Source organism: Danio aesculapii, chromosome 5, assembly GCF_903798145.1.
Source record: "Danio aesculapii chromosome 5, fDanAes4.1, whole genome shotgun sequence".
NCBI classification, from domain to species: Eukaryota; Metazoa; Chordata; class Actinopteri; order Cypriniformes; family Danionidae; genus Danio; species Danio aesculapii.
In genome coordinates this window covers 37,207,075-37,234,439 of record NC_079439.1, presented here as the reverse complement: position 1 = coordinate 37,234,439, position 27,365 = coordinate 37,207,075, and the positions used below count along the sequence as shown (strand labels likewise).

The 27,365-nt window shown below is 35.5% G+C and overlaps 1 protein-coding gene across 4 annotated transcripts in view; it reads right to left on the bottom strand.

Annotated features, from left to right (window-relative positions):
• The window catches only part of stard8 (StAR-related lipid transfer (START) domain containing 8), an 87,724-nt gene that overhangs the window by 23,642 nt on the left and 36,717 nt on the right, over positions 1–27,365 (bottom strand). For all 4 annotated transcript variants that reach the window (XM_056458095.1, XM_056458093.1, XM_056458094.1 and 1 more), the window contains 2 exons: positions 19,751–19,822; positions 9,199–9,280 (listed from right to left, as the gene is read on the bottom strand). In XM_056458095.1, coding sequence (XP_056314070.1) covers positions 9,199–9,280; positions 19,751–19,822 — 154 coding nt within the window. The remainder of the gene's footprint in view (positions 1–9,198; positions 9,281–19,750; positions 19,823–27,365) is intronic.

Sequence of the window (27,365 nt, the reverse complement as noted above, 5' to 3'; positions counted from 1 at the left end):
CCGAAAAATCCATTCTTTCGAAGAGTCCATTCTTTCACTGTGAAAAAATTCCCTATTTGAGCAATCCAATCAAACGGAGCTAGAATGCTCCTGTTTGTGAAGCTATGAATCTCTTCACTGCAGTTTTTAATCAGTGGAATGATTGGAATGTGCCAGTTGCAATATTGTGATGACAAAGAATTGAGTATTTAATCAATTTGTATCAACCAAATTGATTAGACCAACGATTAAAGAAAGTCTTATCATCTGTAACTATGCCTGTATAAAACTATCCTCAAAGGACTGGCCTTTGAGTAACCAGAAGGAATTCCTTGTTGCAAGAAAATTAAATCTTTGAAAAAGAATCTTCCAGTGTCAGGTAATAATTTTTATTCTCAAAATTACGGAAAAATTTGCCTTTAAAAATAAAAAAAAATAAAGGGACATTGTCAATATCACATCCCTAATGTCACATTTACATGTCAATTTTTGGTTCATCAATGTCGTTAAAAAAAATCCTGATTTATAAACAAAATTTACTGTATGGAACACTGAAAAATGCTTTATCTTCAGTATCAACAATTAAAAATGGGAAAAAAATAACCTCACTATATAAGATTATTAATGTAAATTAAATGTAAATGAATGAATAATACAAGCAGACAAAATTGTTAATTTCTAGACTTACTTTCACAGAGGACAGGTTTTTCATGAACCTCTGCATATAGATTATATTATTAGAGTTGTATTATATGACATTGTTAACTATATTACAAATCAGTTTCTCTACCATGTTTCACATTGGTATGCTCTATGAAATACCCCCATCACAACAAGGCAACTTGTGCATCATCAAGAATTCCATATTTTCTAACTTTTATGTTACTTTGCCTGTACAATCGTGCTCAAAACTCAATTATGATATTTCCAAATTCACAAAATGATGGTTTAGTGCCCCATTTAAATATGCATTTTTTTGTGTCATTTCTTTATTCAAGTTCTTCACAATCAGTACTTGTGTGTACCTCCTTATGTAGTTACGAAGACACAAAACTGTGGTATGACCTAGTTGTATACTCTTAAGGGTGGAACACAGCAAGTCAATAGTCTGACATTGGGCTTTGTCAGGTTGTCAGTTAGCAATGGTCCAGAGTGGTCTGATTGGTTATCTAGCAATGAATCAGAACGCAAGAACAAAAACAAAAGTGACATACACAAGTAAACAATTCAAGTCAAGAAGAAACACAAAGAATCCAGTCTAATTTCGCAACATTTCACAAATATTTGCAAATTATATAGATTATCAGACATATTTGCTCAAGCAAATGCATTCATGGTAAGTGCCAATTACTGCAACAATGGTACTAAATGCTTTGTTTACACTTTGTCTGAGTGCATTTCATCTTTCAATTTCCATTTGTGAAATGTCAAAACAGATTGCTGACCCCCGCCGGTGCAGAAAGACTCACTTCTAATGTAATCTCAGAATCTGTGCATCCTTTGGTGTATTAAGAGGCAACTTTTTGGTCTAAATGGGTCCAGACACAATCTGGGGCTAGTTATTTGGTATCGGCTTGGTGTGTCGCGGCCTTTAAGGTGGCTTACATGGACATACCTTGTGTCCTTTTACTTTAAAATATTCAAAAATATTTAACAGGGTTTTTGACATTCATAATTTGCCGCATTTTTCTTGTGAGGGTTGGGTTGAGAGGTAGGAGTAGGGTAAGGTCATATAATAAGTGGATTTTACAGTATAAAATACATTACGCCTATGGAGAGACGATGTAAAACACATATACAGGTGTGTGTTGAGATGTTGACTGAGCCTTGCTGACGCTCCTGGCTGAATTGCATTAATGCCACTCTTGACAGATTGATGAATCTATCAGCTCATGCAGTTTTTCTACAATGGTTTGAACTTGACTCTGCTGCTCCCTCCATCTGTGCGCAATCAGCTCTGACATGACAGTACTTTTGTTAGAGGTAGAGAGGCATTCATCACCTTGTCATTATCTGATTATCAGTTTGTTTACAGCTGATGTGAGTGGCCTCATAAGTGTGCGAGTGAGTGAATCGCTCATGGGCATTCAATGCTCTCAGTTAATTAGTTCACTCAGTGTGCACACTATGGTCTCATTCTGATTCTGACATGCAGATACCCAAGCAAAATAAACAATTGTTGCATGTGATGGTCACAAGATTTCATCACTGATAAAGAGACAGCGAGATGCAGACAATCTAAAGCAATCCATCTAAACACCTACAAAATTACCATCTATTTTAACTGGTGAAGTTGAACTGCATCAATAAATATAACGGATATAGTGTTTGGCACCAATGGCCATGGGATTTCTGCTGGACATGATGTTTGTTCTGCATGGCAGAGCAAACTAATCCTTGAAAACACAAACACACAAGGGGGTGTTCAGTGTGGCATTTGAGATAAGGATAATACATGTATTTGAGTTTGTGCACATCAATATATTAACCTAATTACTCTTGGTGAATAGAAATCAGTACGAAGGCTAGAAAGACACTAGGCAAGCACACAAAATCAAAGAATTTTAGCTGTGTCAGTTTTTTCTGCTTTTTTTTCCTCTTTTAAAGAATTAGACAGCTATTTCGCTGCCATTATTGTGAGTTTTTTTTATAATAATGGGAAAGTACATATTTAAGTAGTGACCAAACTAAACCTCTATGACAATAAATAAAACATATGAAAGTGCCTTTCTTTTTTATTACTGTAGTTCAAGCATTAAAACTTGGCGCTAGCAATGCCATGGTCATGAGCACAATTTCCATCTTCATGAACCATAAAAGTTAATTTGGACTTTTATTCATTTAAATGGATGGTTAACTTTAAGAGCATGGCGGTGCTCTAGACCATCATTTTGAAAAGCAACCAAATGAGGTTCTTCCTTATTTAAGGGCTTTAAGGACTACATAAAGAGGGATAAGAAAGGGAAAAGGAAATAAGGAAATAAGAGGAGTTGGAAATAAGAGGAGATTGTGAAGAATACACCACACTTATTTGAACAATAAATACAGTCAATAGCCACTTATTTAGGCACACCTTGTTAGTACCACTTTTGCCCTCAGAAATATCGGTTTTGTACCACTTCGATAAAAATAAATAATAAAAACATGAAAATGGCAGCATTGGGATGACGCGGTGGGTAGCACAAACGCCTCACAGCAAGAAGGTCGCTGGTTCGAGCCTCGGCTGGGTCAGTTAGCGTTTCTGTGTGGAGATTGCATGTTCTCCCCGTCTTTATGTGGGTTTCCTCTGGGTGCTCCGGTTTCCCTCACAAGTCCAAAGACATGCGCAATAGATGAATTGGGTAAGCTAAATTGGTCGTAGTGCATGTGTGTGAATGAGTGTGATGGGTTTCCCAATGATGGGTTGCAGCTGGAAGGGCATCCGCTACGTAAAACATATGCTGCAAAAGTTGGCGGTTCATTCCGCTGTAGTGACCCCAGATTGGTAAAGGGACTAAGCCGAAAAGAAACTGAATGAATGGCAGCATTGTGGTTGGTTGAAGAGGTCCAGACATTGCTATTACACCACCAGCAGCAGTGTGAACTGTTAATATAAGGCAAGATTAATCAAATTACTTACTCCCAGGGCCGTTTTATATGGAAGTTGATATTTGGCCGCACCATATTGGTGTTTCATAACATCTAGATTTTATGAGGTGGGTTGTTAGCCCAATGTTCAACCCCCAACCTGGAGGACCAGGACATACACACATACTGTACACTACAGAAATTTTAGCTTACCCAATTCACCTACAGCACATGTCTTTGGACTTGTGGGGGAAACCGGAGCACCCGGAGGAAACCCACGCAAACACTGGGGGAACATGCAAACTCCACACAGAAATGCCAACTGACCCAGCTGGGGCTCGAACCAGCGACCTTCTTGTTGTGAGGCGACAGTGCTACTCACTGCACCACCGTGCCACCCTTGAATCAATTTAGGGTTGTTAATAATCAAAATACAAACTTCAATTTCTGCCTCCAACAACTATATAAAATAAAAACAATAATCAAAATAAAATGATCATTTCATTATATCCTGTCCCCTTTCAGGAGTCCACATTTGTTGTACTGCAAAGCTCAATTTCATGTGGAAATCAGCAAAATCCTGTAACATGAGCTTTGCAGCATAGGGCATGCTTGATTCATTGATGTATTAGATTTATTCATGTTTGTAAAAGCGTGAAAGAGAAATTGTATTGTTCTTTGCATGTGCTCAACGACAGAACAGAACATGCACATGTGTACTCATATTTTAACCTAAATGGTCAAACGTGTCAAAGCGCAGCGTTTTTGCCGATTATTCATATAAACCAAGGCTTCTCAAACTCAGTCTTGGAGGTCCAGTGTCGTGCTGAGTTTAGCTCCATCTTGCATCAAGACACATGCAAAGATGTTGTCTGATTGGTGTTGGAGCTAAAATCTGCAGGACACTGGACCTCCAGGACCGAGATTGAAAACCCCTGATATAAACCATAATGTCTTATGTAATTAATGAACAAATTGTTCAAAATGAAAATGAGCAAGTAACAGAAGTAAATCGTAAAATTGAAGCTTTAATAAGAAACAACCAAGTGCAATTCTTACAACGGAGACTATGCTTAAATCATGCAATGCTTGTATCATGTCCATTTTATCAATAATTTTCTAAAATGTAAAATTTTTTACAAAACATTCAAAAAAATTCTAGCCGTAATGCACATTCATAATCATTTTTTACATTCGTGATAACAATATTGACAAAAATAAAGATTTTATTACCTATGATCAAGCATCCCTAACCACTAGCCCTGCCCCAATCGTACTACATTTAAAGTAACAGCTACAAGAGTACATAAATTCAGAAAATAGCATGCAAATATACACTTTAGGTAGTGGATAAATAAGGCTCATAGCAGCTTCCAATAGACAGCTGACTGACAGCATGACAAATTTCACCTCTGCATTTTTGATTAGGTAAACTTGGCAGTCTAGTTCATCTTAAAGCTATTTGCCAACATGGCCACAGACTGACATATTCACTGAGGCGGTAAGACTGTCTTGCCTCTCTTTGAATTCACTCCATGCACAGTCAGGGATCTTTAAGTGCACTAGCCACCTGCTGTGGAGGAAAGATGAACAGATGAGCTCATCACCTCACTAATGCAAAAAAGGGCCATCGGCTGTGTGACGGCCAGAATACATTCAGAGCAATAAAACTGATTCTGTACAAACAAACTGATTCTGATATTGCTGTAAACAGGGAAAACTTTGATGTCACATACTAATGCAAAATGTAAAATCGGACCAGGGTTGTGTAACATACCGTTACTAAAACAAGGTGCTTGCAGCACTGCATCAGTCTATTTATTCAGTGTGGTGCAGTGCAAATAAGATTTGAGATCATAAACCATATTTTAAAAAATGAACAAACAGACTGAAAGAACAAACATTTGTCATCATAAATTATGCATTTCAACAAGTATCTGAATAATAAAAGTGTTGTATTCAGTAATGTTGTTAGACTTTACATCATGTTACATAATCAAAAGCTACAAGAAACAAGGTTGAGTTTAATGATACAGACTATTTTAATAAAACGCAGGGATTTTTAAGGCTAGACCGTCTTAAAATACAGTTGAAGTCAGAATTATTAGCCCCCCTATTTATTTTTTTCTCCAATTTCTGTTTAACGGAGAGAAGATTTTTTTCAACACATTTCCAAACATAAGAGTTTTAATTACTCATTTCTAATAACCGATTTATTTTATCTTTGCCATGATAACAGTAAATAAGATTGGACTAGATATTTTTCAAGACACTTCTATAAAGCTTAAAGTGACTTTTAAAGGCTTTCCTAGGTTAATTTTGGTTAACTAGGCAGGTTAGGGTAATTAGGCAAGTTATTGTATAATGATGGTTTGTTCAGTAGACTATCGAAAAAAACATTGCTTAAAGGGGCTAATAATTTTGACCTTAAAATGGCTTGTAAAAAAAATTCCAAACTGCTTTTATTCTAGCCGAAATAAAACAAATAAGACTTTCTCCTGAAGAAAAAAATATTATCAGACATACTGTGAGAATGTCCTTGCTCTGTTAAACACCATTTGGGAAATATTTAAAAAAAGAAAAAAAATTCAAAGGGGGGCTAATAATTCTGACTTTAACTGTACATTTGGACTATTTTGGCTCATTCAAAAGGATGAGGAAGATCAAATGTGCACTTATTCACAACATCCTACAACCCAAAGAACAAAACTGTACTAATTTATCAGCACTACATCAAAAGCAAACACTTTTCATGAGCATTATTTGTTGTTTGCGAATGGCTCTGAAGCTGTAAGCCTGTGGAATGCAAAACGGTTTCTTGTTTCTACATGAAAATGTGCAGCACTCATATTTGATAAATTCATTCAGAGCCTTTTGAAGTTTAATAATCCCATCAGGCCATACTGCAATTCATCTATTTTTTTTTTTAGTTCACAAATTTAACAGTGATCAAGCTGAATTTAAGACTGTTTAAGACTTTAGGGACCAGTGGGAACCCTGCAGATATGATACCGACATAATGTACTTCCAGAATGCAACTGTGAGCTGCTTTGAATAAAAGTATCTGCACAAACGTTATCATAAAATGTATAGACCTTTTTCTTGACTGCTGCATGGAGGGTGCCATAGCGACCAGCGTCTTTCAGTAGAATGTTTAAAACTTCCTTTACAGAGTTTACAACAGGCAATTTGCCATTCGAAAATGGGTTTCAATAGCGTTTTGAGTGGATTACGAAGTGTTTTTGAGACACAACTTTGAAAGGTGTGTGTTAAAGCCGTTATAATCAGTCGCAAGAGAAAAACGTTCTCCTAGTTCACGTGTCTGCTGTCAGAAATACAGTGTATTTGTTCCCAACCTGTCAGCTGTTAGCTCAGCAGCTCTTCAATGCTCACGCACGCATGCACGCACACACGCACGCACACACAATACTTATCTAAATTACAGAGTAAACCAGTTTACTGGCATGAAACTTATGTAAGTCATGCAATTTACAAAAATGAGCAATAAAAGTATGTTACTGATACTCTGCTGGCTGATTTGCATGTTGACTTATGTTTCATTTAGTTAGTTTGTATTGTGTAGTATTTACCACGGTTTGTGTTTTCTGTCATTTCAAATGGCCACTTTATTTTTACTTTGTGAGCCTTATTAAATCACTGTGTTAGTGAGACAGTACAGGCTACGTGTGTGTGTGTGTCAAACATTATGGTAAGTTACATTTGTTTGGGTTGGTTATATATTTGAAAGAAAGAGAAAATGTTGACTTTAGCGATGACGAGGCTTCATTTAAATGCACAAGTTGTTTTCTTGCAGCAGTTGTTTTCCATCCTATTAGATCAAATTTTTTAAATGATCAGTCCAGGAGGTGGCGCTGATCGACAGCAGGATTAGTTCAAAAGACGTTAAAAGCAAGTAAAACAGATTAAAACTATCGATTCAAAGCTGTCCAAATGTGACACTTTATACACATCAGCTGCCAACCGGAAGTTCTTAGCATTCTCCTTGCGCATACATGCAAAGCATAATGGGTAATTTTGTGTTCTAAGAAAAAGGTCTATACCATGAATGTGATGTACACAAGACAAAAGCATCTGCAAAATAGTACACCTTTTCCCCACACTCACATACATAAAACATATGAAGCTGTCATTTGGGCTTCTCATTTATAATTTTAGATTAAAATGAATCAACAAGATTAAGGGATAATTATAATTAAGGAGGTATAATTACCTGAGCCCCTTTCACACATAAAGGCTTTTCCGGAAAATTACCGACAATTTTACAGAAAGGGATCATGTGTGAACTTTGAAAATACCGGTAAATTCGTTACGGCAGTTATCTGAAAAGAGAAGTTGTAACATTACCGGTAATTTGCTGGAATGCTGCGCTGTGTGAACGCAGAAGGAAAATTGCCAGAAAGAGCGCGTTCACAATTAGAACGCACTGAAGTGAGACGTCTACTCTAGCCAATCAGAACATTCAGACGCATTCACATCCGCGCTGTTTATGAAAATAAAAGCTTTGAATACTTTCAGTCACATTTAGCTGCTAGATGTAAGTCAGATAACGTTTCCATGTTCATTATTAATGCCATATGTTGAAATATTATCGATAACATGTTTCTAATAAACTGCTGTGTTTGCCTGCAACCTAATGAAGTAAGAATTTACCGGTATTTTTGAATAGATGTGTGAATGGTCTTTTCAGGAAAAATCCCCTAACGTCCATGCCTGTGTGAACAGTGCTTTTTTAAATTTACCGGTAAAGTTGTTCTGGAAATTATTCAGATATTTACCAGTATCACTGTGTGAAAGTAGCTCTAATCTATTGAAATGTCCTAGTTTCATTTAGCAGGCAACTCAGGGTGTTTATTAGTGTTAAGCATTGACATTAGCATTAATCTAATTTTGTAAACAAACCTGTCTCTACACACACAGCTTTAAATATAGATTGATTTTGGCTTTTGTATTTCAGATCCGTGTGTGTGTGTGTGTGTGTGCGTGTGTGTGTGTGTGTGTTTCCAATTGTGATTTTATTACCTCTTTTAATCCACTGAATTGCCGTGATGTGCATGTGCACGTGTGTGTGTGTGTGTTTTATCAGTTGCTAGCAGTGTGTAGCCACTGTGGGACAAAGGCTGAATTCAATCTCTCTCTCTTATTCCATTGCCTTAGGACCAGTTGCACCCTGGGAAATATAATTTCCCTCTTTCTGTTTATTCTCCATCTTTTAGAAAAGGCCATTCGCTGCAATGTGACTTCTGCAGGTGTGACTGGTCACTTAATCACTTATTCCATATGGAAGGGGGCGAACAAATATATAAAGCAGAAAAAAAAAGAAAGAACCGCTGAACAATGAAGCGCAGGAAGGCCTGCTGACACGAGGCCAGTCGTCATGGTGATTAGAGGAGGTTACTTACAGACTATTGACAGATGCTAGCCCATGACACGTGACTCATGCTATTTAATGCATGTCATAAAGACTATTATTAGTATATTATGAATTTTCATCATGTGTTTTTCCACCCCGACAAATGCCATGGGTGAAAGTCAGGTCCACCGGGAGTGAAACTCAGACCGAGGGATTATTGTGTTGGATGGAATAAATTGAAAGTGCTGTAATTAATATTTAAGTGAATATGAAATGGTTACCTGCATAACGCCTTGAGAGAGTCCTGATCCAGAAACTCGTGGTCTCTCCTCACAGCAGAGATCTCAATGGGGAACAGCGAGGCTGAGGGCACACAGACAAGCACCAATTTAAAGATTCATTCAACGGCATAATAGGGCTAATTCAAATCTACTGGGACCCAATGTCACATTTAAACCAGTGGTCAGTAAAAAAAGGAGGAACACAATGACAGGAAGGAGGATTAATCACACAAACATCTCAGGAGATGTCAACTTTAACCTACATAAGAAATCAGAATCAGAATCAGAAAGAGCTTTATTGCCAGGTATGAGAGCTTCTACAGTGCAACAGGATTACAGAGACAGGACAAAAAACAGATAATAAATATATTTAAAAAAAATAGAAGTAAGTATTGAGTGCAAATATACAGATTGACAAGTGTATGTACATGTTTATTACTATATACAACGTTATATGTGCAGCTGTTATGTGCAAATTGGCATGTAAAGTGTGTTGTTAAATAAGTGTATATGTGTATAAAAGTGTATAGCAAGTAGTGATGTTGGTTTCGCAATTATTATCATCAAGTGTTCATGAGATGGATTGCCTGAGGGAAGAAACTGTTTCTGTGTCGGGCTGTTCTGGTGCGCAGTGCTCTGTAGCGTCGACCAGAAGGTAAAAGTTCAAAGAGGCAGTGTGCTGGGTGTGAGGAGTCCAGAGTGATTTTGGCAGCCCTACTGCTCGCTCTGGATAAGTACAGTTCTTGGGGAGTAGGAAGGGTTGTACAAGTGATTCGAACAGCAGTTCGAACTATTCGACGTAGTCTTTGGGTGCATGTGGTCATAAACCTACATGAAATTAGAACATCTAAACATAGTTGTCTGACAGTACAATGATGTGACCTAGCATTAGAATATACATACAGCTTTTTTTTTTAAATTAATAATCGTGTCTTCAAGAACTACATTATATTTTCTGGAAAATAGTTTGAACCTCTCTGAACTGTTATTGTTCACTCCAAATTAACTACTAAGTATTTTTAAATATATTCTCATTCTATGGCTAAATATGTATACAGTGTAGTGTTGTCAAAAGTATCACGTTTGGGTCCAATCTGTACTGAATTTTTAAAAACCTCAATTTCTCGCTAACATTTATGAATGTTTGTAACACTGTTGATTGGCCATTGTGTTCACATCCTCAACAAAAATGACTGTGATTGGCTGTGAAGTTTATCAGTTCGCCGCTGTTCACCGAGTGAAAACAGACACAGGGACACTGAGGTGTTTCAAAGGCTGTGAAGATCAGTCGATACATTAGCGGATCGCTCGTATGTTAGCACATAGTCCAGCTGATTGATGAAAATTTGAAAAGCACGAGTGTCCCTGTACCTGTTTCCCCTCAGTGAAGAGCTTCACTGCCAACCAAAGTCATTTCTTTTGAGCATGTGAACACAATGGCTAACCAGTGGTTGTTTGAGAAGGTGCTCAACAATGCTCAAATGTTTGCTGGAAATGGACGTTTTTAATATTCCAGTACTGATTGGTGTCAAACTCGATATTTTTGACAACTCTAATGCGGTGGTTGTAGCTTTTGAACAGAGCAATTGAGAAAACACAGGAAAACATTGATATGCCGATATATCAAGATATTTCTGGCCACGTTACATTATTGATACTCTGGCACCAAGTATTAATATTTATCTAAAATGTACAAAAGATCTGAATAATTAATCAGTCTTTCACTGACTGCAGCAGATTACCACTTTGGCTGCAGTATACCCAGCAACCACCACGTGGCGAATCCAGTAGGGCTGGACGATTTGGCCTAAAAATCAAAATCTCGATTAATTGAACATTTTAACTGGACTGCAAATAATGAAAGACTATTTTATTTTATTTTTTGCCCTCATAGTTCACTGACAGATTTTGGACAGTAAATATGCTCACATATTACAAGTGAGAGATTTTTGAATGAAGGGTGCATTACATGATTATAAATAATCTATTATCTCGGATTATTTATTGAACATCAACATTGAAAAACAAATTTCCTAAAATGAACAGTCATTTTGTTTTATAAAAAAGTGAAAATTAATAACTTTTTTTTTTAAACAAAATTTATTTTCAATGTTTTCCATATTATAAGTAGAAAATAAAGCAGTGTCTCCTCTAAATAAAATAACTCTTGTGTATCCTGTAAATAATATTTTAAACAGTGCATTTCTTGCAGTGTAAATAATGATTTTAATGTAATGGAAAATATGCCATCTCAAGGCTTCTCTGGCACAACTTCCAATCATCGTCAATCTAGTGCAAAGTAAGGCTCAAGAATAGGTCCGACTTGACCAGAGTTCAGATGTGGCTGCAAAGTGTGCCCTTTCAGTCACAAACGTCCCTTGGCATTTTTAAGCTTGCTCGACTGCTATTTGCTTGCTTTACAATGTTTCAATTCTATAAAATGTGCCGTTAATAAAAAAAAAATTTTTCTCATTTATTTACAAATATCGTGATATATCGTGGATGATTCTCTTGCGATATATCGTAGAAATTGCTGATATTGTGGTTATTGTGATTTATCAATATAAGAGACAAAATTGTGTGATAATACCGTATTGTGAGTTGACCTGTGATTCCCACCCCTACAGGAAAGTGGACAGAGGGTGGGGTGGGATGAGACTTAAAAGTAAATGTCAGATTTGAAAGTGTCCCTGTTAGCACAAAGGTTCACTTGTGCTTACTGCACTAATAGTATATTAGTATAGTATATTAGCAAAGTGTATTACTGCTCTCTTCAACAAATTATTTGAAAATCATTTAATGACTTGGAAACAAAAAAATGATTTCCTCACCACTTACTTGCACTCAAATCAAATGGTTCTACACCTTTGTGAGTTTCTTTCTTCTGTTGAACACAAAACATTCTGAAGAATGTTGGAAAAACGTAGCTATCGACATCCATAGGAGCAAAAAATACTAAGAAAGTTGATAGTTTTTCCTAATATCTTCCTTAATGTTTAACAGTAGAATGTATAACAATTAAGAGAGAGTAAATGATGACAATTTGTTTAATTTTTTGGTGAACTATCCCTTTAAGCAAAAGCACATGAAGTTGGTGAAAATCTATACACTAAAGTGTATTAAAAAACTTAATTGCTCTAAAACAAAAATGCTTACGCTGCGGTGGCTGTCACTTCTTTCATCGAATCAGTAATATTCTTCAAGAAAGGTTGAAAACAATTATATACTGACAGCAGCACTATTTTAGATGGAACGGAGAGTCAGATTATTTGTTGTGATGCGTGTATAGCTGAGTATTGTATAGTGTGTGTGTTTATATATATGTGTGTGTGTGTGTGTGTGTGTGTGTGTGTGTGTGTGTGTGTGTGTGTGTGTGTGTGTGTGTGTGTGGTGTGTGTGTGTGTGTGTGTTGCTGAGGTGTCCTGTTTCCAGCTTTTGTTTCAATCTCCTTCCCCTCTTGAGTTGCAGGTCCAACTAATGACAGTAGTGCAGGAAGACTGTCAGACTGCCACAAGAACAAAAAAAGAAATCGACCTGCTGCCAAACAGTCAAATTTAAGTCAAGCTCGGCTTTTCTACACTTCCCACTACAGGATGACACATTAAGTGGCAGTATGAACTTTAAAAGCTGACGATTCTTTTGTTTATACGAGGACAAAAAAATTCTTCATGCCTTCCCCCTTTCAAACTGTCTTAGTTATGAGTGTCCTTATCACAGCAGTTCAAAGAACGCAAACAAGTTTCCTTACATGCAAACACTTCTTCAGGTTCCCCACGCGTTTACTGTTAGTAGCAAATACCCAATAAATAACATTACTCAAATTCAGAATGCAAATTACTGACAACCAAATAACTACAGGCATAGTGGTGTGGTCGCGTTCAATGAGAAATTCAAGCACAAATATAGAATCTGAATTTAAGAATATCCATTATGTTTCTGTTTCAAAGTCAAAAGTGGATTTGACAGTCAGCCACACCCACACAAAAAAGCAAAGCTTTCACCCTACGGGCACTTAAAAATCTTCTGAAGCGGCTTAAAATGCATAGATATTGATTTATGTGTGTCATAATTTTAACTGAGGCACAAAGACAGGGTAGGACAATCCGAGAAGCTTCTGTCTTTTAATAGCTAGTAGCGTTTCATTTATAACACAGCTCTGCTAAAATTACAGTCATTGAGTAAAAATGTATCCATCTCATGAAAGCAACAGTCATTCAAAGCAATGCTGAATCTGAATATACCTCATTTCAGTCGCTTCTTGTAGGGGTATGACCTTGGAGATGCAAGAGAGCATTTGATTGGTCAGAAGATCTTATGAAAAGCAGTAAGTTTTAAAGGTGCTGTATGTATGTTTTTGACTCTTCTAAACCATAAAAATACCATAATATGATTGCAGACATTTAGGAAACATGCCAAGTGAACAGACTTGTTTATCTGAAAACAGTGCTGAAGTCAGATATTCTGCTTTGAAAATGTGTTCTCCGTGCCAGAACGCTGTCTTTGTTTTGGTAATGTTAACCTGCCCAATGCCAGTTTAGCCAATTATATTTCAGCAGCCCGGGTTGCCTTTGTGTAAAACAGTGTCTTCCTTTCATTTATTTAAGAAGGCTCTATAAAAGCATGTGTCTGTGACTGAAATGCGACCTCCGGTGAACAGTAGCAGATGCCGAAATGTCCTAACAACATTCTTCATGATGAGATACACAGTGATAAGGAATTTGGCTGTTTGTAACCCTCTTTAACATTATTAAGTGTACATGCTGAATCACCCATATGTGTTATGATCTAAAGTTCAATTTCAAAAGGTTTATTTTATTTTTAAGATCTGAGGTGAACTATCTGCTGCTGCTTTCTGTATATGGCAATAAATGTTGTGTAAAAAGGCATTCAAACTCACATTATTAGCACTTAACATTGAATAAAGCACATGTGGTGTACCTGAGGTGATCTTGTCAGTTTCTCCTGTTGTTCAGCTGTGAGAAATGGAAGCCGTTTGTAATATATCAATTCAAGGTGTTGGTTAGGACAAAAACTCCTTTTAATATGGAAAATATTCCTTCAATCGGGTGCTGTTGCTTCGAAATAGAACGCGACTTAAAGCACTTGCTCCTGTCCTCAATTAGGCAACCTGCACTTGCATTTGTTTTGATTCCGGAGTGCAAAAGCTAGTTCAACAACTGGGTGTCAAACTTACATACTGCACCTTTAAATGTTTATATGCAAATGCAGAAGACTTGGATAGAAATTTGGAAGCACAGTAGCCTGCAGATAACCCCAAGGGTACCATATTGATGCTAACATCACCCCAAAAAAAACATTTTTATTTCAACCTGATTTCAATGTTACCCTTGAGCCTTTTTTAACAGCTGCAAAAAGACAAGTCACATAGCAGCATCCCTGCTGTTTTGAAACGGCATTAACTTGCAAACATGGAAATTGTTCACTCAGATTTCCTCACTATTTACTTACGCTCAAATCAAATGGTTCTACACCTTTGTGAGTTTCTTTTTTCTGTTGAACAAAACATTCGGAAGAATGTTGGAAAAAAATGAAGCTATCGACATCTTTGGGAGCAAAAAATACTAAGAATGTTAATAGTTGTTCTTTTTTCCAACATTCATCTTTATATCTTCCTTATTGTTCAACAGAAAAATTCACAACAAATGAGAGATAGTAAATGATGAATTTTTCCCCCACTTTTTGGTGAACTATCCCTTTAAGCAAAAGCACAAGTTGCTTTAGGTGAAGTTGGTTTAAAAAAATGACCAAATATGATCGTTTCAGCTATACATTATTATTTTAATATCTTTTCAATGTGAGCATCACATATGCTCTGTCAGTCCATACACTAAAGGCTATGAAAAAAACTTACATAGAAATGTTTACGCTGCAATGGTTGCAACTTCTTACATTGCATCAGTAGTGTTCTTCAGGAACGGGTCGAAAGCAAATAAATACTGTACCAACACCCCCCAAAAAAACGTATATTTTTATTTCAGGCTGACTTTAATATTACCCTTGAGCCTTTTTTAAGAGCTGCAAAACGACAAGACACATAGCAGCATGCCTGCTGTTTTGAAACAGCGCTAATGTTGAGTTTCATTAAGGAATGATGCTGAGATAAAAGTTGGAAACTGATTACTTTTACATTGAAGCTGGACATCAATATACAACATAGATTTCGAAATACCTAGGCACAGACCGATACCAATTCATAACGGTTATCCTGTGATCAGTCACTAGATCAAAGTCTTGCATTTTTTTACGTTTTAATGTTCCTTGATTATTATGCAAATATTAAGCAGATGAATGACTCCAAGTTCACTCTGACAAATATATTGGATATAAAAATATCCAATACGAGACCTTCGCCATGAACAGCAGGAAAGAGCCAGTAACTGGCGTTTCATTAATTCAGCACTTCTCTGTTTCTGTCACAGCCAACTCAGGTCAGGGCGCTTCCAGCTTAGTGTGTGACGCGCAGCAGGAAAATACACAACTCTGTCAGAGGAAGCCAAGCAGATGACGGGTGTTTGTCAGGTTGTTTAAATGAGACAAGTAAACGGAAGTGCTGCCTCATTCAACTTTGAACATTTCATCAGTGTGCAACTGCCAACAGATTAAAGCTGAACGCTGGCTTCTTGAGACATGATTTTCAAAGTCATCGAAGAACACTCGGATGTTACCATTTCAAAAATAAAACACAGCATATGAAAAACATGCATCCCATGTTAGTGTAAGGTTACATTTAACAGGTATTACATTTACAAGCATTAAATTATTAAAATAAATAAGTGAATAATAATATGTTAATTATCATGATCAAATATGGCTCAACACAAACTGAATCAGTTGTTATTTTTTAGATGGGCAAATAGGAGCATGTGCATTCATAGTATTGGGACAGAGGAACTGTCAAGTTTCTGTTTGTGTCAAGCTATAGGTAATGATGTTTTTTCCCCCATTTGCATTGATGAAATGATCAGTGTGATCAATAAAGAATCATATAAACACTGCTGTAAATGTAAAAATGAGTTACTGCATGTACGAAAACAAGGTTATGAGGGAAAAAATCTACTTAACTAATTTAGACTCACCATGGCATCTATATATTGCAGCTCTCAGATCATTTGAAGCGCTTCATTTATCTACATCTTTAAGTTGCTTTGGATACAAGTGTCTGCTCAATGAATACTAACTACCTTTAGATTTTAGCTTAAACATACCAATCATTTATCTCATGCAACATTTTCCCAAAAGACAAAACGTAAATTAAAGTTTTTTTTTTAGTTGTGCAATTAAGCACCTTTATAAAGCACATGCCATTATAAGACCATCAATTTTCTTTTATATAAAATGAAATGAATTAAACTTTTTTTTTACACTTAATCTACATTTGACAGATTGCAAAATGGATGGTCAGCACATTGAATGTGTATTCAATGATTTTTATTACAATGCTTGGAATTACTAATTAACTTTTTTATGCCCTCAGTGGAAAGCATAATTAGGAAGATGACGAGCAATGTTTTACATTCCAAAAATAAGAAACAACAGACCTGTCAGAATCCAGACTCACTAATGAATAGAGGACCAGAATTTCAACAAAACCCTTCGCTATTGTTATTAAGGGCTGGTGAAAATACATTTTTTACCAAAAACATTTTGGTACTATAGTCATGAGGCATAATCATTAAAAAAAAAAAAAATAACAATAATAATAATAATTAAAAAATAAAAATAAAAAAAAAGAAATCGGATCAATCTGCATTCATGTGCCAGTTCAACCCTGCCTGTGAAATCAGAGTGGGCTAAAATTAGACCTTGTCTGTGGGTTCTTCACCGTCTAGGTCATCATGGGTACACCTGCTCACACACTTGCATGCACGCACACACGCACACACACACACAAACAGCATCACCAACACTGTCCTAGAAGCACTGTATGTGTGAAAGGATCAGGCAGTAAGAAAACATAATAGTTTGTTGTTCTGAGATGAAGTGGTTTTTGACTGGTGCCTTACAAATTACACATCTGCACACTGTAGAAAGATTTCCGTTAAAAGGAATGTAAGATGTGGGAGTAGGGTGGTTTTTCACTATTAAAAAAAAAAAGAGAGGATTTCACAATTAGAATTTGTAAATCTTGCAATTAAAAATGTTTTCTAGATTTCTGTTAACAATTCAAAAAGTAGTGCCCTGAATTATTTTGCCTTTTGCAATCAAGCTTAGAAAAGTTTAAATCGAGATTGATATATCAGATATTTCAGACTGCATATTAGTTACTGTTTACAAATTTAAAGACGTAAGGTATAAATGTTGCTGGCCAAAATTTCCAGATTTATCCATCATAATTTTTTTTTAATCAAGATTTGGGTATTTAAGCAACACATTTTCAGCAGTTACAACCTGTTATAGGCAACCAGACAGCTAGCTAATGCAGTTTTAGACATGATGTATAAATAAGCCTCACATATCGTGTCTAAAACTGCATGGAAAACGAAAGGTGCCAACTTCCTTCACCAATTTCAATGTGCTTCTGAGCTTGCACTCCTGTGGTGTTTGTGGTTGCTAAGCAACCATCAACCGCACTCTCCAAAAAAACACCACAGACAAACCCTCGCTGCAGCTCAGAAACAAGCTTCATTTATGAAGGAAATAAAAATGCACCACAGTTTGAGTGCTCTGCCTTTGTCTGGGGTAACTAGTCTAATGATATCAGTGGACTAGTGGAGCTGTGCATCGGTAGATTTGCTCTTCAGTGGATCAGTGTCTTCAGCAGAATCTTTGCATTAAGTTTCACAAGCTAATTTCGAGAGGAGCACTGGATATGACTGACTGCAGCTGGTCACCCATCTACAATCATTAGTTAGCCAATCAGATTAATCCAAACTCACTATAAGTAGCCTAGCTAGAACTACTCCCTTAGCTTCGTTTTATGAAGAAACCCCCCATCCACCCTTTCTCCTCCTTTCCTCCTTTACCATATATCATCTCTAATCTCCTTGATATCAACTGGTTTGGCACCTTTATTGAATTGCATGCTGTAAAACATGCTGTTTCCCCATTTCTCCATTTCCAACAGTCCCAAATACAATGAATAAATGTGCCTTTCTCTTTTTGACATTTCCAACCAACATTATTATTTACCAAACCCATTCTATTGTGTCGGACAGGGTTGAAGTAAAACCTGTGTACAATTTTATACAGAGTAAACTGTCCTCTCGCTTCTCTTACGTATTTACCAGTGTTTGACAAAATACTTATTTTATGTTGAATGTTTTTATGTTTTATGTTATTCAACAAGGAGACAATACACACAAGATGGCTGCTTTTACAAAGAAACTGTTTGTGTTCAAGGAATTAAGAGTTCGAGTTAAGAAATAATTTTTTCCGACTAGCAGAATTTAATCCAAGCAAACATACACACACTTAATATGAAATAACACTCAAGAGATATACCACAGTTCTGCACTGAATGTTGAGATCATTTCAACTGTTTCAATCATTTCACCAAAAGTTTTTTCAAGAGGGATGCATGCATATGGTCAATTAAGCATCACATCAAATTAAACATTTTCTAAACCTTATATATTTAGCAGGGTTCATTTTTAGGTTAAATTTTTACATAAATCATATAAATGCTATATAAAATACAGTATTAAAGACAATTCTGAATCTCCTGTTCAACTATAATTCAGACTCAACATTGCATGTCTGCAGCCTTAGTGAAATCAGTGAAAATCATCTCGATATCAAAACAGATCTAAATGTTTTCATTGTAGATTCCTAGTTCTGTCTATTAGATAAAGCTACTCACTGCTTCAGAAGGCTTGAAATACAGACATATGAATTACATTTTATTTATTTATTTATTTTGTCGGCACTGTGGAACTTGACAACATCTGTCCTCATTCAATTTCAGTATATGGAAAATAGTATTCCCACAGATAAAAGAAGTGAGAGAGTTTGGATTGACAAGAAGGTGAGTAAATTATTACAGAAACGTCTCTTTTGGCTGAACCTGCCAATTATTTTAAACTCAAATGAATTTCTGCCCCCAAACATTATTCCAGTCTCAATAGCCTGTGACCAGTGCCTGAATGAGCTTTCCTGAATTGTGTAACTTCAAACTCAGGAGGGGGAGGAGTAGGCAAACAAGACCAAAAGAAGAAGGTCTGAAAAACTGCAACACCTGAGATGGCTGATGCAGAACAGAAAAGTGGAATATTTACTGACCACAAGCTAAAAAGCATATGAACCAAAAGCCATCTGGTCTCGCATGCATTTCCCCAATCAGTAAACCTGAAAAACAACACTGAAGCTCTCTGCGCTGGATCATTTCAATCCGTTCAGCAGAGATGAGGGAAGAAGAAACAATTCTACACCTTTCCAAAGAGATGATATGAAAGGAAACCAGAGGAAAAGAGAAAAAAAGAAGACGACACTAGAGTTACAGAAAGGAGCAGAGGTAAGGGGCAAATGAAAGAGACAGATAATGGTATGGAAATGGATGGATGAGTGGACTTCTGTGAGATGAGTTCTGGATTACCTTCATAAAGCTGAGCATACTGAGGAAACCCCGCCGCTCGGAGCCACTCACAGGCGTCCTTTGCCTCCAGCTCTGAAAGAGAGAAAGATGAAGGGAGAAAAATCAATAAGATAATATGCCGATTCATTAGGGCTGATTTATGAAAATGATAGGAAGAGAATGAATGCTGTGGTCTTCATGTTATAAACTGGCATCACTTGATTAAAATGAGACAAGGAGAATATATCTGGCCCGATTGCTCATTCCACCATGAATAAGAGCTGTTTAAATTTGTTTAGATAATCTGTGGCCACATTATTAGTTCTGTCTATGGAAAAAATGAAAAACATTGAGCACGACAAAGAGAGTGGATGTGGAATATTAAGCTCGTTTTACATGAGACTGAAACATGCCATTACTGAAATCCAATAATCTTTGCCATGTGCTAGAAGATAATATATAATAGTCATAGTATTTTTATAATTATATTATCATATATAATATTCTTTGGTGTGAATGTACATGCTCATTTTGGCTGATGAAAAAAGATATAATACTCATAATATTATTATTATAATAATATTATAATTTGGAATATTTATTAGTATGGATGTACAATACTCATTTTGGTTGATATTCATAATACACATTTAAGGAAAAAGTTAATAAATGTTAAAAAAGTGTCACATAGGCAACAAAGTGCAGTCTGCACCTAAAATGTTCATATTTGTGACCAAAATATAACATTAAGTAATATTTTGATGAGATCGCCACTGGTTACCACACTGTTTAGTTAAGGTAACTCATAAAACCATTTGAGGAAACCGATTGCAACAAACCATTCAAAAACTAATCCTAATGAGTACTGTGAACTTAATTTATTTGAGTAAACGAAGCAATTTGAGCACAGTAAAACCCTATAAAGAGAACTCAAACCAACTGAGTACTGTAAAACCCAATAAGTTAAGGCAACTCAAACCGTCTGAGGAAACCGATTGCTACAAACCATTTGAGTTAAAAAAAAACTAATATATATGAGTACTGTGAAGTTGAAGTAATGAGATATTTAATTAACTCATTTCCTTCAACACAGAGTTCAAAACTCTTCAAATGAGTAGAATTAACTTTCAGTAAATTTTGAGTTAACTACACTCATTTCATTTGATAAAGTTGACTGTTGGGTTTTACAGTGCATATACATATATAATCGAAATCATCATTACATTATTAACAAATAACCAATGGAGAATCTCTTTTCTGCACAAGAAAAATATATGCTAAATTATAAACATATGGACTTTTTCAAACAAAATCACTTTGATTTCTTTCCAGCATTACTGCTCATTACACACATGCTATTAAAAAAGAATAATAAATCATTAATTAAAAAAATAATAATTTTTAATCAGGCTTTAGCTGTGCAAGTGTTTGCAAGAGATCGAACGAGGTGACAAAAAAGAAAGAAAAACTATAGAAAGAGCTAAAAATAAACACAGCCTACAAAATCTTGTACAAATAGCTTTCCCTAAATTTACTTCTCAGGTTTTGCTTACGTTAGAGTTTTTAGGTTCCAAGGGATGCTGACATAATTAAGGTCAAAGACATTGGCTCAGATTTTGTGTGAATTGAAAACTCTAGTCCAGTGAAAAAGACATTTAGTTCCCTTAAAAAAAAAAAAAGCAGGCATTCGCACATTGCACTCATGACAGGATTCCTGAAAATAAGCATTTTAAATTGCTCATTTTTAAAAAGTTTGCTCTTTTGGCAATTAAAAAATATATAATTTGGGACCTGATTTCCTCCCCACCCTACCATAGGAGCTTCTTAATTGATTGTTTTTGTCTGAAGGCCTGCATTAGTACCCACACACTTTTTAATTAGCGTTGGTTCCATTCATTTTTCAAACTGGGATTTATTTTATTTTATTTTTTCAAACAGGGATTATTAAAATGTTTTTGTTTAAGCATTTTAAAGTCATAAACCAAACCAACTAGCTTTGATTGGAAATTGGAAAAAGTAAACAAATACACAAAAAAGACAAAAAAAATAAAAATAAAATAAAATAAAAAAAATTAATTAAAAAAAATAATAAATAAATAAATAAATAAATAAATAAATAAATAAATATATATATATATATATATATATATATATATATATATATATATATATATATATATATATATATATATATATATATATATATATATATAAATAAAATCACAACACACTGAAATTGAACATGCATCCCAATTAAAACTTTGAATAAAATGCTATTTTAGAAAAAAAAAAATTAAGAGATATATTAGTCATCTAATCTACAGCAACATATTATTTGCTTACTGAGAGATTGTATGTACATCGTGGTTAATGTAGGTTTTCAGCAAAAGCTTCACTATTACACATCATTTTAAAAAAAGTGAATTAAATGCAAACAAATGGGTAAACCAAAATATGATTTATTTACAACTCACTAACGTGCCAGACTTTAAAATATCCTTAAACTTTTAACTTCCCAAACCTGCCGCAAACTACAACTTCTTCTGACCATTAAATTAAACCCATCATTTTATAATATCAATTATTGTTTAACTGGGGTAGGCTGTAGGTTGGTGGGTCGCATCTTTCTCTATTTGCATTTTCAAGTTCAAGAAGCCAGACATGTGATGGACAGCGCCTTCAAAACTTGCATAAAATGCCTGAGATCACCATGGAAACTGAAGTGACAGGAGTTGGTTCACCAACTAAAAAAACAACGAAAACTGAGAGAAGCTCAGAAATAACTGCCCAAATGCAAAAACAACTGGGAACTAATATCAAAGTTTCAGAGGTGTGAGTGAGCGTCTAAGACAAAAACATACAGACGGCAGAATGTAGCCTAAAGTGAAGTAAATACAAGAACTAAAACAAATAACATCCTAACAGTAATATTACAGATATGTACATATGTATATCAGTGTTTTTATTTCAAATGGAAGATTGCAGTATGAACACTAAATTAGCAACTGCAACATTAAACCTTTTTTTTCCATTTCAGTGTTTCATAGTATTTCATAACTAATTAGTCTTATGTAACTAATTCAGCAAACAGATATGTGTACCAAAGATAGTTCACACAAAACAATTTACAATCGGTCATCATTTACTTACCTTTCACTTGTTCCAAAACTGTTTGAGTTTTTTTTGTTTTGTTTTTTAACACAGAGGAAGATATACTTGAGAAGGTTGGAGACTAGTAGATATTTACTTCCATAGTATATTTGCCCTATTATGGACATTAATATTCCAACATTCTTCAGTACATTTTTTGTGTTGGACAGAACTACTTGAGTACATTTCTTTTTTAGGTAAACACTCTTTACATCATGTTTTTTTGAATGTTCACCTTTAATGAAAATGCTAAGAGACAAATGCTAAATCATTTTTCTTATGAATATTGACATATTTATAAAATCTGCAAGACTTTCCCAAAAGAGGATATGAAAAAAATCTTAGTCATTATTAGGTGCGAGTTTGAAACAGTGAGCAGTTTTTGCCTAGTAGTTTTGCCAAGTAGCTGTAATCTATTGATAGCCCTGTTATTTAAGGTTGTAATGTTGATGTGTAATGTAGCTGTGTGAACATAAACAACATCTCTGAATGTAATATGCTCAAAGTTCAATGCAAATGGAGGCATTGGTTTTTACAGAGTTAGCTTAGCAAAGCTTACAGCGAACAAAGTTTGGGGTTCTACAAAAAAATACATCTGGGCTAGTGAGATCACAAATGCTTCAGGTTGTGTGCATTCACCACACGCATACATGGTCCGCAGCAACGGTGCTAGGCCAGAGGCGCTGTAATGTTTAGCAGAGAAAGCTATGTCTCCCAAATGCTGCTATTTCCACAGAGCTTGTTCTGTTTTTGTATTTGGGCTTCCAAAGGACAAAACACAAAGAGGAAGTGCTTACAATTTAATTGTAATTATGTTCCAGAGAATTAAAAAAATATATATAATATATATATAGCTAGCATTCGACAAAAGACAGCTTCCAGAATCTCTCCCAGTTCAGTGCTGGATTCGGTTAAAACTCCTCCAGCCATAATAGAACAAGCTGTGGACTGTGAGCCACAACCTGCAAGTATTTTTATTTGTTAAAATTGATCTATTTTAGGAAATGCTGTTTGGCACCGCTAACAATTTAGCTACGAATTCATATTTATCAATCAAACTGATGTAAACACCCATGATCTTCCGCAGTGCTGCAGTGCGGCCACTTTCCCTGCTTTCTACATCTCAAATAACAAACTTGCAAAAGATATGTGAACGTTTCATATTACTTACACATGCTTATTCTGAATATATGTGAAAGACACTTGTCAAATTTTATTATATAGAGCAGGCATGAGGTTCAGCTGTGTGCTCTTCATTTTTTCTGTCTGATTCAGGCAGCTAACACTGCTAACTGCTCTGACTGACTGTTTAGACAGCGCAAAAGTGTTTGCTTGAAGGCGTGTGACGTTTCCTGGTGACGCGGAGCCAATCCGCGAATCACAGCACATTATGTTAGCTGACCAATCAGAGCTTCTTGAGGGTGGGCCTTTCAGAAGAACTAGGAAATATGACTGTGGTTTTCATGTTAGCGGAGTAGCTGTATATAATCAAAGATATATGAAAAAATAACATGATTTTCTACAAATGAAGCATGAGCACACATTGCTTTGCATCTTATAAGCACAACCAAGCCTTAAAATCACACTGTGGATCACCCCTTTAAAGTATGTGTTTTTTCTTTAGGTGAATAATAACATTGTTCTTCTTCGGGTGGATAATCAATCCGTAAACATTATTCAGCTGAAAAAAAAAAAAAAAAACGTTTGATTTGGTAACCTTCAATCAAGGTCTGATCATTTGCTTCTGCATTTCAAGTGGCGGCCCTTCTCTATTGAGGTCAACATTTGACGGCTTCAGCCACAATATTCTTTAGCACATCAACATACTGAAATAAGTCTCAGCAAATTCTGGTTCACGCTGGTTTTAACGCAAACAAAAACAGTAATCTTTGCCTCTGATATACATAGTTGGGAAACACAAATTCCCATTTATCATAGCAAACAGTTGTAACTACTTTTGTTTACTTGCCTTAAGATACTAAATAGTGACTGCCTCAACAACCAGACCCCAAGCAAGGAATACAAAAGTGAGAGAAAATACCCTGACAAACTCAATCCTGACAATACATCAGTCCAATACAATCAACAGCAAAGACATTGAGATGCAATGAAACCAATCCCATTATAAAACAAGTCATCTCATTATAAACAGAATCTAAACCTGTAAGCAGAAGCCTTTTAACAGAGGAACTAAAATACCTGAGAGAGAGAGAGAGAGAGATTATCAGAGAAATAAAAGGGAGATTCACATCTATTTGAACTTCATTCATGTCTTTAATATTCCAGTAGTGATCTCCGTCATTCTATCAAAGGCACAGGAGAAATTACATACTTTATATTACAGGAGCCCATAGATGGCTTTTGATTTTGTTGGTGTCAAACTGACAAAACAAATCAACTTACACACCAACTAGTAAACATTCATGCTTATATAAGTAATTAGCCTTGACAGTTTTGGGATACAGTTTGATGAAAAGTTAGGAAAACATCAATTTATTTTTAATTCAATATAGTGATTCATAATTGAATGGCATAAACTGAATATTATTTTGCTGAATCACATAATCCCAAAGGAAAGTAGAATATAAATGGCATTTTTGAATATGCACTTGATGAATCCATGATGAACCTGCGATTATGTCCACTGACTGAATGGTAAAATCTTTTACAATAATACCAATGCGTCATTTTCCTTGTATTTATAACATTGTAACTTTGTATTTATAAGCAGGCTGTGGTCATATTGCTGTCAAGCTGAGCTGAACTCAACAACCCTAGCCTATTTATAAAGGCAGTTGCTGTCTATTGAAAGCCTTTCAAGAAAATCCCCAGCACACTAAAGCAAAACTGTGCTCAATTGAGCAGATGTGAATGAAAAAACACTCTCATACAACATAGCATGACACAAGCTCATTAACATATGCATTTGAGTGTTTATATATTTAGCCACAAAGTAGCACATAATACTCAAGCTAATACCTGCTGCAAATGGCAGTTATAGAATTCCTGGCTTGAAATAAAGAGTGCGAGGTTGGTATAACCATTCAGCATATTTTAATATGCGTTATTATGTTAACACAAAAGTAAATTAATTGTTTGAAACCTGAAATGAGCACATTGGTTTTACCCACCAGGCTTTACCTCATCTAACACATACAAAATATTCAATTAATATTTAATAAAAAAGTTTAAAGAAAGTGCAAAGAAGCCAATTTTCCTAGGACGGTCATCCCTTTTGGCCAGTATATTCAAATTTATTCAGATTCAAATCATTCTGAAAAGATTAATTCCGTCTATAACTAAAGAAGGACAATGTGGAGACGAAAAGTAGAGAGAAAATCAATCGTTTTTTTTTCTTTTTACAAAGTCACTGGGTACCGTATTTGAATTTCAGATGCCAGGAGAGCTCAGAAATCTTATATCTGAAAATCTATGTGCGAAATATGTATGCACATATGAATACAAATGGTCACGTACACACTTTTCATTCCAACGATCAGATCAGCTTCGTCCGTTTCCTGCCTTCAGCATTCCAGAACTCCCTGACTCCCAGCAGTGCTTTGGGATTTCCCGCTCAGACGCCCACATTTCTACTGCCTCTAAAACACACACTTCAAGTCATCAAACCTTTCGAACGCTGCTTTCCATATAAATACCTGAGTATATGGCAAGAGTAGGGTTGCAACTGTATGAAGTGTTGACCGTTTCAGAAAACATCAGTTTCACTGTATATGGAATGTTAAGATTTGAGTCAACATTGATTTGTTCAGAAATATTTCAGGAAATTTGTTGAGATTTTGCTTCTTATCAAAGCTTATTGTGATTATTGGATGAGGGTTGAACTACAACATGAGTTTTAAGCTGTGCTTACGTTATATACAAAGATTAAAAAAAATACATTTTTTAAAAAGATTAATCTGAATTCACCCAAGCTGAAATCTGATCGCTATGCATGACACTATTATACACCGCAATATTAGCGCAATAATATGCTATTAGACTAACTGGGAATTGTCATATGTATTACATGTTGATGTTTGTGTTTCTGTTGTCCTCATTTGTATGTCACTTTCAATAAAAGCATCTGGCAAATTATGAAATGTACATGTAAATATTTTATGAAGTCTAGATCACTGATTGTGTTGTCTTCCTGTTTATTACTGTGAAGCTGCTTTGAAGCAATCTATAAAGAACTATCCAAATTAAGTACATTTGTCAATCTTGGGATTTAACAATCAACATCAAAACTACTGACCCTAATGGGTCCCACTTTATATTAAGTGCCCTTAACTACTACACTCTCAGAAATAAAGGTACGCAAACTGTCACAGGGGTGGTACCTTTTCAAAACCTCAAAAGTATATATTACCTCAAAAGTATATATTAGTACCTACAAATTTAAAGAGGAACACTTTTGTACTTTTTAGGTACTAATATGTACCCTTGAGGTATTAATATGGACCTTTTAGGTACACATTTGTACCTT